The 15,418-nt window shown below is 44.3% G+C and overlaps 1 protein-coding gene across 2 annotated transcripts in view; it reads left to right on the plus strand.

Annotated features, from left to right (window-relative positions):
- Nucleotides 1-270: 270 nt before the first annotated feature.
- The window catches only part of exoc6b (exocyst complex component 6B), a 61,056-nt gene continuing 45,908 nt past the window's right edge, over nucleotides 271-15,418 (plus strand). The window contains exons 1-7 of one of the 2 annotated variants that reach the window (XM_076092403.1): nucleotides 271-609; nucleotides 5,940-6,105; nucleotides 6,234-6,281; nucleotides 6,378-6,468; nucleotides 6,591-6,636; nucleotides 7,530-7,734; nucleotides 14,549-14,725. In XM_076092403.1, coding sequence (XP_075948518.1) covers nucleotides 422-609; nucleotides 5,940-6,105; nucleotides 6,234-6,281; nucleotides 6,378-6,468; nucleotides 6,591-6,636; nucleotides 7,530-7,734; nucleotides 14,549-14,725 — 921 coding nt within the window. In that variant the 5' untranslated portion in view covers nucleotides 271-421. The remainder of the gene's footprint in view (nucleotides 610-5,939; nucleotides 6,106-6,233; nucleotides 6,282-6,377; nucleotides 6,469-6,590; nucleotides 6,637-7,529; nucleotides 7,735-14,548; nucleotides 14,726-15,418) is intronic. The other variant, XM_076092402.1, reaches the window with a different exon arrangement.

Below are 15,418 nucleotides of genomic sequence, written 5' to 3' on the forward strand. Positions count from 1 at the left end.
TAAAAGCGTCTAAATTATCTAATAATAACAATTAAAACAAACTCTATAGTACAATGTGAGCGAAAGGCTTAAAGTCACTGTGTGGAACTTAATAACCTTTAATAAATAATTATTTTTAACAACTTTTAGAAATGTAATATTGTTCTATTTCATTGTATATATTGTGCATTTTTATATTTAATATGTTTTACTCTTGTTATTTTTATTGTATATATTGTGCATTTTTAATATTACATATTATTTACTCTTGTTATTTTTATTGTATATATTGTGCATTTTTTACATTTAATATTTTTTATTCTTGTTATTTTAATAAAGTATCTATCTATCTATCTATCTATCTATCTATCCATCTATCTAAACTCCGCTCACCCGGGCTGCCCCTGTGAAACAATCGAGCCAAGCCTCTGGTTCCTCCTGCATGACGCACTGGAGCCCGTCAACTCCGCCAGGCAGCAGTGTCCGCCTCGACTCAACAAGCTCAGCTCAAGGAACCGTCCGGGGAGCAGCAACATGCAGGATGGCGAGTGTGGAGACAGCCGCCGAACACGAACGCATCCTGCGGGAGATCGAGAGCACTGACACCAACTGTATCGGGCCGACCCTCCGGTGAGTAAATCCTCCCAGCGGCGGTTTGTCCCCGGGTTTCTCTCTCGAGACTGCCAGGGAGCTTTGCTTCAAAACTTTAATGGGCATGTGTCCATTATCGGACAGCTAGCCGCCGGCTAACTTTAGCAAAACACAAAAAGCTAAGCTAATTTACATAATCAACACTGGTGTGTGTGTGAACTTACACAGTGAGTCGTAACTGTTTACTGTTTTTTTGTAACCCGACACTATCCTTTTTTTGAGCTTTATCGCCAAACTGTTGTCAACTTGTCCAGAAAGCTTTTGAGCAACTCAAGCTAGCACAAGCTAACTTTGCTAACTTAATTGACATTCTGCTCACTGGTGTTGGAGCTTACACATGAGAGTGGAGGTTGTTAGTTTCTAACGTTATATGTTCTGTACTCAATGAATGGGTACTACAGCTTCTGGGGTCATTTGGAGTGTTTATACATCGCACAGAGAGCCACTGGCTGGTGTGTTTGTCATGTGTTTTAAATACTTATGAGTGTTGCTCAATAATTTAGTGGAAACTGAATGCACTTAAAGGCTGAATGACTTTTCTGTTCTTTTTTGTTGGGTGGGTTTGTGCCAGGCTACATGGTTTCACATCCTATTATTAGTCTGGGAGGATGCTGCATTGCTTCATCTGTGTTTGGACCTGAAATATATATATATATATTTTCTTTTTTTTTTAATTCTTTTTTTTAATATATATATATTTTCCCCATATTTCTATACATATTTCTATCTATTTATATATATATATATCTTTTTTTTTCTATATATTTTTCTATATATTATTTTTTTCTATATATATATATATATATATATATATATATAAATAAATATAAATATTTCCATAACAAAGTAAGTTTAACACACAAAAAAACTCTCGTACATGGCTGGTAAATTCCAAAGTATTTGAATGTGTGATGGAAAAATACATGTTCATTATGATAATAAAAATGATGACGACAACTAGACAAGAGCTGCAGCCAGGAACAGGAGAGCGGACGACTTGTTGTTCCATATATACAGAGAGGAGGCAGTCTGGCTTTGTATACTGCGTGTCATTTAAAAATGTCACTTTAAATGAAAAGAGATTCGTTTCAGCATCTTTTTCGTGACGTCTCAGAGTAAACCAGCTGTCTCTGAACCGATTGTCTGAAGTGGAAATAGGTAGTGAATGAACAGGGAAATGCACCAGAGGAACTGAGCTATTACTGTAAGATAAGACGGAAAGACATAGATCCCAGAGAGCGAGCCCAGAGAAGTGTTGTTTCTTTAAGATCCGTCTGTCATTCCACTTGACACCTTTGTGTGACACCTCTAGCTGCCACATTCTGCTCTCGAGTGTGTCCGTTCGGCGAGGATATTATTTTCTGTGCCGACACGCACCGTGACGCCGTGTGACGTTTCATCTCCTCCAGCTTCCTGTTTCTGTCAGACTCGGCCTCAGTATTTCCACTGCTCAGTCACACACTTAAAATAATACCACCGTCTATGTTTGGAGCTTGTCAGCTTCACCGTTGGCTATATTTGTCCCAGGGTGAAGTTTAAAAGAGATGGTTTTGATAGGCAAATATATCGGGTGATGAAGGATGCAACTGTTTCCTCTCTGGTGCTGTTTTTATTCTCTTATCCCAAAAGACTTCTGTAATTCCTGTTATGTTAAGCACATGTTCTACAGAGATAAAGACTAATAATCGCTCTGCCTTTTCCTTTTGTTTGTCAGATTGATAGGAAACAGCGAAACAATAAATATCTTTTCTTGACTTAAATAGTAGCTTTGAATTATGAAAAGGCAGCTGGCTCCTTTACGCTTTGGTTGCGTCTGGTTGCTTTAATACAGAATATCAGCACGAGTAAATATGTCTGCTCAAGGTGGAGGAATGGCTCTGGATGAAGGGAAGGCTGAAGCACCTATGGAGAGAGAGGACGGACCCGGAGAGGAGGACGTGTGTTCATTTATCCTTCGTTGTCTTCTTTTGCTTCCCAGCTGATAAAAAACGTTTTTACACAAAACTACATGTTACTACGACAGACCTTCGACAAACTGCAATTTTCTTTCCGTGCTAAATTATATTCTAAATTGACAAACGTGTGTAACTCATGGCACAATTCTAAGGGGATCAAAAAGTAATTTGTCTCCTGAAATAAGGTCCCACCAGAAGGGGAGGAGCCTTTATCTATTACGTTACTCAGTAGTAACTTTCCCAAGATCAAGACTCTTCAAACGGATAAACAGGTTGGCAGTGAGAGTTGTGTGTGTGTGTGTGTGTTTTAGTGTGTGTGTTCTCCTGCAGTGTGCAGGTCGAGGCCGGCTGCAGCATTCCTCCAGGAGTCAGCCAACTCCCTCAGGTTACAGACATTCACCTAAAAAGACGGGAAACGCCCCAGTCCGTCTACGACGTGATCCTCTAAATTCAATTAATAATCAATAGGTTCAGATAGACGTAGCTCAGTAATCACTCTCACCGTACTTATTATAAACTATACATCGTCACACACATCTCTCTGTCACTGTGTGCACATGCCTGATTCTTCTGCATCTCTGTCAGGTCATATCGGTATCAAATATAAGTTACATCATCACAAGAGCAGTCACCCAAAACATAAATGGCTGCTCTGGGTTATCAGCATTTATTTACAGGCGTCTATTTAAAACCACAATACAGGATTGGTGTAGGGAGACGTATGAATCGTGATTTGTTCCACCGCCACTATTTCAATTGTGGTTTTGGACTGTTGTCGCTTCATCCAAATACTGTCAGAAGCTTTTATTTATTTTAATGAGATGTTGTCGTGAATTTGAACCCTGTGTGTGAGTAGTTTTCTGCCCGTCGCTGCTTCACAAATAGCCAAATGTGTCACCGCCTTATCTGTGTCGGGTGTGCTTTTTGTCGCGTCGGCTAATCTAATCGGTCAACTGTAGTCAGAAAGGAGAACCCCTGTTGGTGTGTGTGTGTGTGTGTGTGTGTGTGTGAGTGTGTGTGTGAGCGCGCGCTCCACCCTGTGTGCTGGTTAGTTTCTTCACATTTAGCCATTAATGACAGGGGGCCTTTATGTGTGTGGTTTTCTACTTGATAGTCGTGGGAAATGCTCGTTTCTGATTGGTTGGCAGGTTCTCATTTATGAAAGTCTCTCACCAAAAACTACATTTTACAATTTATTACGTTTAAACACATTATGTTATAATTTACCTTGGCCCGATGCTCATTTTTACTAAACAGTCGCATCATGTTTCCCCATAGACTTCTATACCATCTGACTTCCTTTTGCCACCAGAGCAGTCGCCCCCTGCTGGCCATCAGAGAGAAGAATTGTTGAACGCACTTCAGCATCGGCGTCACTTTTCTGACTTCCTGTCTTTAGGGTACAGCAGCAGAGATGTGACGGTGTAGATGGAGAGTTTGTGGTTAGCGCTGAGTGCTTTTGATTTTAAGGCCATTGCCTTATATGTTGTATTTAAAAGCATTAGGATTTTTAATTTCAGCTCTGGGAGGAAAATATTCTCACATCTCAGACATTCAGCATGTTCCGAGTCGTTGTGAAGGGAGTGACCTGCCACAAGCTTGTTACAGCCCACACACACACACACACACACACACACACACACACACACACACACACACACACCCTGCTGAGTCATCAGTCTGTACTCTGGGGAAGACACACACACTCATGCATGCACACTCTTAAGTGGGTTAAGATCCTATTTAGCCAGCTGTCGAGCTCTCACACACACACACACACACACACACACACATCTGTGTACAGTGATGTCATAAAAGAGAGCAGCTTTCTTGAACTTTTTCGTGTCAAACTTCCCAAATCTGTCTTAACCTCCTCTTCCTCCTCTAAAAAAATATATAATATATAAATATTTTACACTTAAAGGTTTTTGTAGTGGACAACAAGTGCTGAACTTCTACATAACTCGTCTTTAGGTGGTCGTTATCTATTTACTCCCATCCCATTTAATTGAAACATCTAACTTGTCGCATTCTGTGGTTGGAAAGCAGTAAACATGTACAAAGCGTGCTCCTCTTGTCTGGGAGGCAGACAGAACCAGTCACCGCTAACACACGAGCTCACTCACACACACACACCGGTCCACGCTGTCAGGAAACCAGCTATTGTTTGGAGACTTCACGGGAGAGAGAAGTCCAAAAGCAAAACATCATCCCAACATTGAGGAGACTATACTTGCTCTCCCTTCTCTTGTCTTTCATTCATTCATTCATAGAGTTTGAAGTGAACGGATGAGGATGAATGTGACGGTGTCTTCATGTTTGTCGAGGGCCGTGGCTGCACAGACTATGGACCTTTAGTGAACATGTGTACAAACACACACACTATCTCAGCTCATTGTGTTCATTTCAGATTTATGGCAGCCTTTTTCCTCAATACTATGAATGTCTTTGTTTGATGTCAACACACACACACACACACGCACTCACACTGTGTGTCTAAAGAAAGCACTCGGTGGCGTCAGACCTGCTCTCTATTGTACAAGTCGGGCATTTCCTGGTCAACAGGAGGAAGGGTGGGGGGTTCAAGACATACACAGGTGTGCGTGTGTGTGTGTGTGTGTGTGTGGGTGGAAGGGAAAGAACACAGGAAGAACTGTGATCGCTTTTACAGAGAAGTCTTGTAAACAAAAATAATACAAATAATTTTATTTTTTCTACATCTGTGCACATATGAGACCATTTTTACAACGTTTTTTTTTTACATTTTAAATAAGTGCATTGAGTGCAGATCTACCAAAGCAAACAGAGACAATGCAGACATTGACAAATTAACTGACAAATTGACAGAATGATGACGTGAATTTATCGACATTTTGAACCTCTTACGAATCTAAATTTACTTATTAAAGTTTTCCATAATTAGTCTGAATAAAGTACGTAGATTTCTTGTTATTCTATGACATAAAGGACACACTGTGTACAATAAGGCACCGCTGTGTATTCCCCTCACTGTTGACGTACCCTTAAGCAAGGCATTAAAGTGGAAACTGCCCCAGTGGACTCGCTCATGATAAAACCAGGCAGCGGTTGGTGAATGTGTGGAAACATGGAGCAGGAAGAGTGGTGCAGTAGCGCCCCCTAATGGACACATTGTGTAGAAGCAACCAGTCCACAACTAGAGTCCCGAACCCTTTAGTTCTTGTTCCTCCTTTCCTCTTTCAAGAAATCGCTTTCTTTCCTGTCTCTTGAGATTATGCTAATGATAAAAGTGATCTTCGACCTCAGAGGATTTAAAAAGATCTCCAACATCTTGCCCCTTCTTACCCGCTGTCTTCTCTTTTTCTTTGTGCCCAGGTCGGTGTACGATGGTCAGGAGCATGGCCTCTTCATGGAGAAGCTGGACGTGCGGATCAGGAACCACGACCGCGAGATCGAGAAGATGTGCAACCACCACTTCCAGGGGTTCGTCGACTCCATCACGGAGCTGCTCAAAGTACGGGGGGAGGCGCAGAAGCTGAAGGTGAGGAGGGGGCGGGGGAGTGGACGGAGCAGCAGATGGAGGAACGCTCCAAGATTTAAAGAGCTCAGGAGGTTGTGAGCTCAATTTTCGTCAGACGGACTACTTTAATTCTTGTTTTTCTCTCTCAGAGTCAGGTGACTGAGACCAACAGGCGTCTTCAGGGTGACGGCAAAGAGGCAAGTGTCGGAAATCTCAAAACTGTCCGTTCAGGACTTGTTTTCTGTAGACTTCTTAAGTAACGCTGCTTCCTTCGCCTCCTCTTTTCTCCTCAGCTCATGAGCGCTATGGAGGAGCTGCAAAAGTGTCGAGTGCAGCAGAGAAACATCGCCTCCACCATCGACAAGCTGTCGCACTGCTTACCAGGTAACGCAAACTAGACGTGAGAGTGTACTTTTGGGCTTAAAATGTGTTTGAGACGGATCTGCAGCTCTGCTCGTATGACGCTTCGACGTGTTTTAACCTGCGTCCCTCTTTGCTTTCCCCAGTCCTGGAGATGTACAGCAGACTTCAGGAGCAGATGAGAACCAAAAGGTGTGTTAACGATTCTGTTCTTCGGGTTACATCTCACGTTTTATTTTCTGCGTTCGCACATATTTTAATTATAGTATCAAAATCATGGGTATGTAGCTGACGTTTTTTTTGCAGATAAAGGTTTATAAATCAAGTGGACAAGGGTTAGGTTTGAGGGTTGGGCTCATTCGTAGAGGAGGTGAAGGAGGGGGGTCTTGGGGTGCCCCCTCTTGACTATAAAACTGTCTCTTTGGGGGGTTGAATGGTGGGGAAGGAGCCGGAGCATCGGCTCTGGACCCCACTCAGATAGGAAGTGGACTGGGTCATTAGTAAGCGGTGCTCTTTGACCAGTTTGACTATTGTTTCCAGCCACTAGATGGAGCCAGAGCATTTGGTACAGTGACGCTCTTTCTTCTTCTTCTTCCCTCCCTGCCCTCGGCCTGACCTGTAGATAGGAGTCTGGCTGCTCATAAATTAGTCGTTTGTTTGTGTGTTTTTCTAACTTCCCTGTGTGTCCTGCGGCTGAGAGCAGGGAGAGGTCAGCCAGCAACGACTGCTCCTCGAGAGCTGCAGTGTGAAGTGACGCGTTTGGGGGATGTTGTGTTGCTGAAGGTCCCTGAGGTGTATCCGCGTGTATTTATTTCTTGTTGGTGTGTTTCTGCTTGTCTGATACGTTGTTTTATTGCTGTGTGTTTGTTAGTTTCGTGTCTCCTCCTGTAACCAGAAACTCGCAGGTTTAATCGGCATCTGCACAAAACCCACAAAGCTACATGTGTGAGGACAGGGAGGCCAAACTAAATCAGATTTGACAAGTTTGATCTGAACCTGAAGTTTAAATAAAGTTCATAAGGAATCAATAGACTGTTTGATTGAATAAATGTGTGTGTGTGTGTGTGTGTGTGTGTGTGCGTTAGGTACTACCCAGCGCTGCGGACGTTGGAGCAGCTGGAGCACACGTGTCTTCCCCGGGCCGGTCAGTACCGGTTCTGCTCCATTATGGCGGAAAACATCCCCAAGCTGAGGACGCAGATCCGGGACACGGGGATGACGCAGCTGAGAGACTTCCTGGAGAGCATCCGGAAACACTCGGACAAGATAGGAGAGACCGCCATCAGACAGGTAGACAAACGCACACGTATGACGGATTTATAGGTAAACCAGAATTGCAGTATTTATCGTAGCCAGAAGCTGTAAAAAGAGACATTATTGACGAATTTCCAACAGTCTTTGTGTGTGACGTACACTTCCGTCCGGAAAAGCAACCAAATCGAGGCCTAAAATTGTCTTACATGTTTCATTTAAAACTTTAAAAATAAACCGTTTGCACAAGTTACATCCTGTAAAAATAGAAAAATTGTGAGCTCCTCTGCGCAACCGATAAGCCGGGAACGACTCGGCTGAGAACAACTGTCACGTTACAACAATTCACTGATATTTCGACTTGTGGAATGGTAACTGTGTTATTCTGCACAAAATACACATTTGAGTTCTCTCTACTTCTTGCCATGGTTGTGCTGTTTCCATCGAGTCCATTCAATCCTACACTACCCATAATGCAACTGTTCAAAGCTGAAGATGCTTGATGTTTTTTCTCAGTTATTTTGATGTTCATAGTTATCTTTTAAATTAGTGTGTGTGTGTGTGTGTGTGTCAGCCTGATACATGTTGTAGTTGCTACCTGTGTGTACCAACATCATTGCACTTATGCGTGTGTGTGTATTTGCGGATAAGGACTGCACAGCGCTGTTTTACGAGCGTGTCTTTCTGCTCTCTTACCACAAGTGTTTTTTGTTCTCCATCATGTCTTTCTCTTTCTGTCTGTTAATCAGAAGCAGCCTGTTAGTGTGTGTGTGTGTGTGTGTTGCTCTGTGGTTCCGCTGCCAGTAAAAAAGCATGTAGGCGCTGCAGGAGACGCCATGGCCTGTCAATACACACACACACACACACACACACACACACACACACACACACACACACAGTGCGCAGAGACCTTGCTTTTCAGCACTTACCTAATTGTTTTTCTGTTTTCCGAGGCCAAGGAAGTTCTATTCGAGCGTGTCCGTTTGTGTGTTTTGTGCTCTCTTGCGGTATCCGATAGCTCAAAGTGAGGCCTCCTTGTTTATTTGTGTGCCTCCATTATTTGGGGAATGTTGCTCCGTGGGATTTCAGGATGAAGGGAACGAGGAAGGAGCGCTCGACGACAGACGGATGAGCGGATGGAGACTCGGAGAAAAGGGGCTGTTGTGTCGTACATATATATTCTAATCACGACTTCCTCTGTTGAATACTGAATCGGCACATTGACCTGGTGGACTTGGACGCCGGTTGGCCCCGGGACCTTTTGGTGCACTTTGTCCCACTCTTTCTGCCCGTTTCTCTCCTGCAGGATCAAAGTCGGGGCTTCTGTGGCTCAGGAGGTAAAGAGGTTCGATGCCCAGCTCCTCCGTGTGTCGCAAACTGTGCTAAAAAACCACAATTGAGACACATATTCTGACTGCACTGTCCACAGAGTGCTCCTAAAACCTGTATCGGCATATCCCACGTGTCTTAATCAGATCATTTGGAATATCCAAAAAGCGCTACATAGCAGCCACGTATTAAAGATTTCAGATAAGATCGTTTATTTAGGATTTTTCAGCTTTTCTTTTCTCTATGACTCTAGATTTTGGACTGTTGGTCGAACAAGCAATTTGAAAACGTAATAGTAGTTGCTTCTAAAAATATGAATGTTTGGTTTGCAGTGCACTCGAATGTCTGTCAGTCATAAGGTCCTCCTGTTCTGCACTGTTTCACTCTAAGAGTTTGTTAAGTGTCACATTATTTTTGGCTCCCAACTGTGGCATGCAATCAAAAATATCAAGAAACTTCTGGCAGGAAATATCGGAGGAAATGGTGGATAATTCTGTAGGGAAGTCTAAAATATCAACGTGATATTACAATGATCTGTCGGCGTTGGACAGCGTTAACAGCCCACACAATTTGACCCATTAAGAACTACAACAACAGACATACTACTGCATTTCAGGCCATGAAGAAGAGTGTTTTGTCCTCTAGGTGTCACTAGAGGATCACTTCTCACTCTTAATCTAAAACGTTGCTGCCTCTGGTTGACCTGTGATAGAAGGTCCTCACTCTTATTCACTTCAGTTAGAGAAACGCAGCACATGCTTCACTAACCGGATGCCTCTACCTGAAACTTTAAGATGTCCTGGAGGCGTTTAAGAAGCCCCTTTAACGTTTAATTCGTCACCCATCTGTAGGTTAAAACATTCGTTTTAACTCCAAGCAAGGAGTTTTATAAAGATCAAATGATGACACAATCTTTTATCCAAGTCATAAACACCGAGCAGTAGACGCAGAGGAGTTAGTCGCCGCATACGCAGCACAAGTAGTCCCCACGTATCACTCCGCACCCGTGCACTCCGAACCCTTCGGTGACCCTTAGGTGGGGGGTCCTGGGACCGCACTTTTGGGAATCGCAGGCGTAGAAAATCCACTTGCAGTCGCCGAGGAAACTAACCGCTAACTCCTCTAACCACTAATTACAAGGGAGATTATGGAAACCCCAGTGGTCCGGCAGTCCTGACACTGATACTGGGATTATGTTGTAGTATCAGATGTTTGGCTCGGAGCACTCGCACTCAATCAGAAGGAAGTGTGTTTATGTGTGTGTGGAGGAACAAATTAGACTTTCTTCTTCTTTCCTTCCTCTCCTTTTGTCCCTTCTTTTTTCGTTCTCTCCATCTCTTTCTCTCTCAGACAGCGTGTCTCTCTGGTGTGCTCTGTTCCAAATTAGCCCCAACTCTCTGTACCCGGCCGTCGTTACAGCTCCCTCGACCGAGGATGTGAAAATAAATAGATCTGGGGAAGGAGGAGGAGGAGGGGATGGAGGGAGGAGACGGAGGAGAGCACAGGGCTTACAATGGAGCTATTGTCTGCTGCCACATGCCCATAGAAGAGGAGGAAGAGGGGGAGGAGGAAGAGGAGAGGGGGAGAAAAGAGGGTTGAGAGAGAGGAAGAGGAAGAGATGGAGGAAGAGTACAGCAGGGAAAGGGAGGAACAAGTCAAAGAAAATGATAGAAGCGGAGGAAAAGAAGGAGAGAGGAAAGAATATGTAAAGAGGGGGATGGAAGATGGTGAGGAGGAAACGAGGATGGAGGAGAAGAGGGAAGATAAGGATATCATGTTGAAGAAGAGGATCAGAAACAGTTAGAGTGAATGGAGGATGAGGAGGAACGCTATGACCTGCTGCGGACGTATTTCAGACACCGAAAACAATCGATATCAGTCTGAACCGAAACAGTTATGTTCTCGTCGAAGCCACGAGACTCCATTGGGGGAGAAAAACAGTCATTTTACCTCGCAGAGCGACGGGAGTTGCTGTTCTACCTCTGCCTTCATCGGTTTGTTTGTGTTTTTGTGTGACTTTGGTGTTTTTAAAGGGTAAGTTTTGATTCACCAAAGTCACACGATAACACAAACAAACGGCAGAGGAATCCTCTTCAAATGTCTTTATCATTCTTTTATTATTTGTCATTTCCCTCTTTCTCTTTAACTCTGTCACGTCACATTTCCTCCTCTCTCTCAAGATGTCTCTCTCCGTCTTTCTCTCTCTTCCACTCTTTCCATCTCCTCATCTTTCCATCTCCTTCCCTCCCTCTTTCTCCCTTTCCCTTTTTTCTTTTCACTTTCAGCAACAGACGAGTTCAGAGCTTCTGCTGTGCATTCGGTAGTTCTACACACACACACACACACACACACTAATGGGAAACAGACTGCTGGGCCTGTGAAGTGGAGGAAGATTGATTACCTGTATCTAGTTACTGAACACACACATGCGTGTGCGTGCAGCGAGGGTGGCGGAGGGCACGCGCTGCGTCGTTGTGTTCAGCCATCGCAGGGAAAACCAAAACGGACTGTTACAGGTCGCTGTGTGTGTGTGTGTGTGTGTGTGTTATCTGCCGAATAATGCTCCACAGTTCACTGCCATCGGACACCATTTTTCTGGCTCGGGGTCGGCCTGCCAAAACGTGATCTATAGCCGGGATGTTCCCGTCAGGTCCGAGTCATTTAATATACAAAGTCTTTTCACGGCACATTAATTTATATGTTTTACTACATAATACAACTGTGCGGTGTACTTTGAGTACATCTCGGATGGCTTTTCAACACTCGAGTAAACATCCAACACGTGTTCACTCCCAACTCGTCAAATAGTACGAGTTTTGCACGTGTCAAAAAGGATTCAGGTTCGATATGAAGTCTTATCGTTGAGCCATCGGTTTATATTTCAAATCTTGTTTTTCAGTATATTTTGCCGTCTTTGTTTTGGAAAACGACTAAACAGCTGGCAAGAGTTTAGTTTTTTTTGAAGAAAACGGTAATTACATTTATCTATTTTTCCAAAATAAGTACGTACGACGTCACTCCACGAGCCTCTGTTCTATTGTCAGAGAATAGCGTGGACGCAACTATTTCATTCCCACAATAAGCAGCCAGTAGAAACCACCCGTCAACACGGCGATCACTGCCACTTTGCTCCCCTCGCTTGCAATGTTTGTCAATTTCCGCGCTGGTGGCCGCAAATGCCACACAGAGGACAGTAAATCGCCTTGAAGTTAGTCAGCGGAGCACACATCTGCCTCGTGGTGTTGCCACAGTGTAATATCGGATCATTTAGGGAACATTTAGCTCTAAATGGATTATAGTGTGGCTTGGATTCTGCTCCTCATCCCCGGCAGCTCGTTCTCACTCTCCTCATGCCTCCTCTTCACCTCCTCACCACCTTTCCCCCCACTCTTCTCTCCTCCTCCTTTCCCTTCTTCGTCCTGCACTTCATTCTCCATCCTCTTCATCCCCCTCTCCATGTTTGCCTCCTTTGCTCGCTCTCTTGCTCAAGAGATGACGCACATTCCCGCACTCGAGCTTCGAGTGCCGCCCCTGAAGAGAAACGCGACAAAAGGCCGGGCTTAAAAAGGGTTCTGTTGTGCCACAGAGCTCGGTGTAACCGGTGGATTCCTCAGGACTCGCCTCACATCCACCTGTTGACGAACGCTTAAAAAAGCCAAATTCGGCCGCTGAGTGGAATCCTCTGACGCAGGTGCTGACGTCCGTATCTGCGGCGTCGCGTACTGCCGGAGAGAGATGCTTTTCTTATGTCGTTCTCTCCGTCTTTCGCGGGTCGCCGTCTTTTGAGGTCTAGCTATGTTCACTTCTGTGTGGGGGAGAAAGAGAACGAGCTTTTGAGGGATTAGAAAGGAACGCCGTGCGGGGAACAAAAACCCAAGACAAGACTCTTCACTTTGTGTTTTTGAGGTCTGTGCCATTTCTCTTTCTGCCATTCATTCGGTGTTTCGCCATTTATTCTGGAAGATTTGCTGAGAAGACTCGTTGCTGAGCGTATTTCGAGTTTTTCTGTTACCTATTCTGGCCTTCAGAGGAGAGGCCACAGTTTGGCATATTCCTGTTTGTCCCCACCTACTCACCCCCCCGAACCTTTTTATCCTGACAAATGAGACTTTCCACCCATTCTGTTTGTACTTGTTGTCTGATATGACTCATTAGTCTGCCATGTGTGTGGGCATTAGATCAAAGATGGCATTGTATTCTTCCAACATCACCGATATTGTGTTTGTCCGGCTTTGTTCACATCCACACCAGTTTTTCTCATTAACTCCGTCATTAAAGGCACAAATCGAAGCCTCTGATGTATTTATAGATGTCTTACATCGACCGATTCAAGCGCGCAAGCTAGCCTACGTGCTGGCGAGGGCGTTCACAGGAAGCAGAATTCACATCGATCTGGGTGTGGATGGAAAGACGCACTTAGCTTCGGGTTTTCCCACAGAAATGTAATGGTCGCCAAGCCGGGAATGAGTTCAAAAGGACCTGAAGAGTTGGCGCTGTTTGATGAACAAATCCAATAAGTGTTAAGAAAGCTGCAAAATAGAACAGAATGGAGGAAACTATCTATAATATCTATATAGTGTACAACAATAGAAAAGGATGCATTTCCCATGATACCTTGTGTTCCCCAAACAGTGACACAGTCTTAGATATTGCATTGTTCTGCGATATTTTGGGCTGCATTTCCATTCCCTTTTGTCTTTGCCACACCCCTTTTTTTGTTAGTTTAATTTGTGAAACTTCACCAATAGGATCATTGCTGCATTATCTAAATTTTTGCCATATTAACTTATTTTGAAATGGACACATTTTGTGATATAATTCAACACGTAAACTTAACTCTTTTTAGATTCTTAGCTTATTAGCGCACCCAAATTTGAATTACATTTTTTGGCACTCAAAAGCATAAATCAAACATGGAAGATGACCCCGCCTCCCTTTTCAAGTCCTCAGCGCTAATTTTATGTGCTTTGTCTTCGGATTCATAGACTCTTCATCCTTCCTGTTCTTCCCTTCCTGCCCTTCTCCCTCTGGTGTATTCTTAGGTGCTTTGGTAAATCACTTTGTAAAGGTTGTTTCCACGAGTGTTTTTATAGGACAAGGAGTGGCAGGTTTTTTCCCCCCAAAGGTCTCGACCAGTGATCTCCTCATCCGCAATTTCTAAGCTTTTCAACGTCTTTGAAATCGGCTAAATGCCTCTTTTGTTAGCTGGCGTTTTGTTATTCCTCTCTCCTATAAAGTGTGGTTGTAGCACACATCTGCACCGCTACAGTGGAGTTTGGTTGCAGACGGTGTGTAATTGTTCTCGGTAAACATCTGGTTTTGGTGTCAGACCCTCAAAATCAAAGAGCTGCTCTGAAGTTTCGCCAAAAAAGCTAAACGCAACAAGCTCCCCTTCCTCCTCCTTTTGGCTTTTTTGAAAAGGTGTTCTGGGAAATGTAGGAAATAACTGAAGGAGAAAACAAAATAATCTTTTGGATGTGACCCGCATGGCTCGGCTGATGTTTATTCCCGTGTTGTGCTTCAGGCCCAGCTGCAGCGCTCGTTGGACACACAGCCGAGGACCCTGATTGGCCGACGCGGCAGGAAGGAGGCGGCGGCGGCGGGAGGAGCGGCGGGGACGGACAGCGGCGTGGCGGGCGGCAGTCCAGTGTCGGAACAGGACTCTGGCATTCTGGATGTGGAGGATGAAGAGGACGATGAAGTGAGAGAACTGCAACCACTCGCACACACAAAGTATTTTAACTTGTCCTTCTGTCTCCGTCCTCTCAAGCTAGACGATAAAGAAGGGATTAGACGTCACGTCCTCTAATCTCCGACATGAATCTCATCCAAATGTGTCCGTCCCATTCACATTTACTTGCTTCATGTCGCAGGCTCTTTGTTGTCTCCTCCATGTCCTTCTGTCTTCTTTCATGTCTTCCTCGTAACCCTTCTCGCCCTAGCTTTCCTCATCTCCTATCTCCTTTCCTCGTCAACATCTTCCACTCCAACAGCAGTCAGATGTCATCAGCGTTGGAGGACATCACAGTGAATATTAGATCTATAGAAGCACATAAAGCTTGGTTTGGGCCGTTGTAATCGCAGTAATCTACTCTGGTTCGGACCAAAACAAACCCTGGTGCGGTTAGATTGCAGTGAGAGCGTAATCCGACCCAGTGGACACGGATAAAAGGACAACATGAGTCCACGTACTGTATCAAATTATCCTACGAAGCACGCACCACATCGAGGCGCTGTAGGATGTTTAAGTGCTTCGGTAGCGTGTTTACAGACGGACTTGTAGTAATCTTGTGGGCACAAAGCGTTTTCGGCGCTGAACTCTTGGAGTCGCCCCGCGCGGGATCAGAAGTGCTTTGTTGCTCACGCTCGAGGAAAGCAAAGTACAATGAAGTGG

The sequence above is a fragment of the Anarhichas minor genome, unplaced genomic scaffold (assembly GCF_050575085.1).
Source record: "Anarhichas minor isolate MPS153535 unplaced genomic scaffold, ASM5057508v1 ptg000016l, whole genome shotgun sequence".
NCBI classification, from domain to species: Eukaryota; Metazoa; Chordata; class Actinopteri; order Perciformes; family Anarhichadidae; genus Anarhichas; species Anarhichas minor.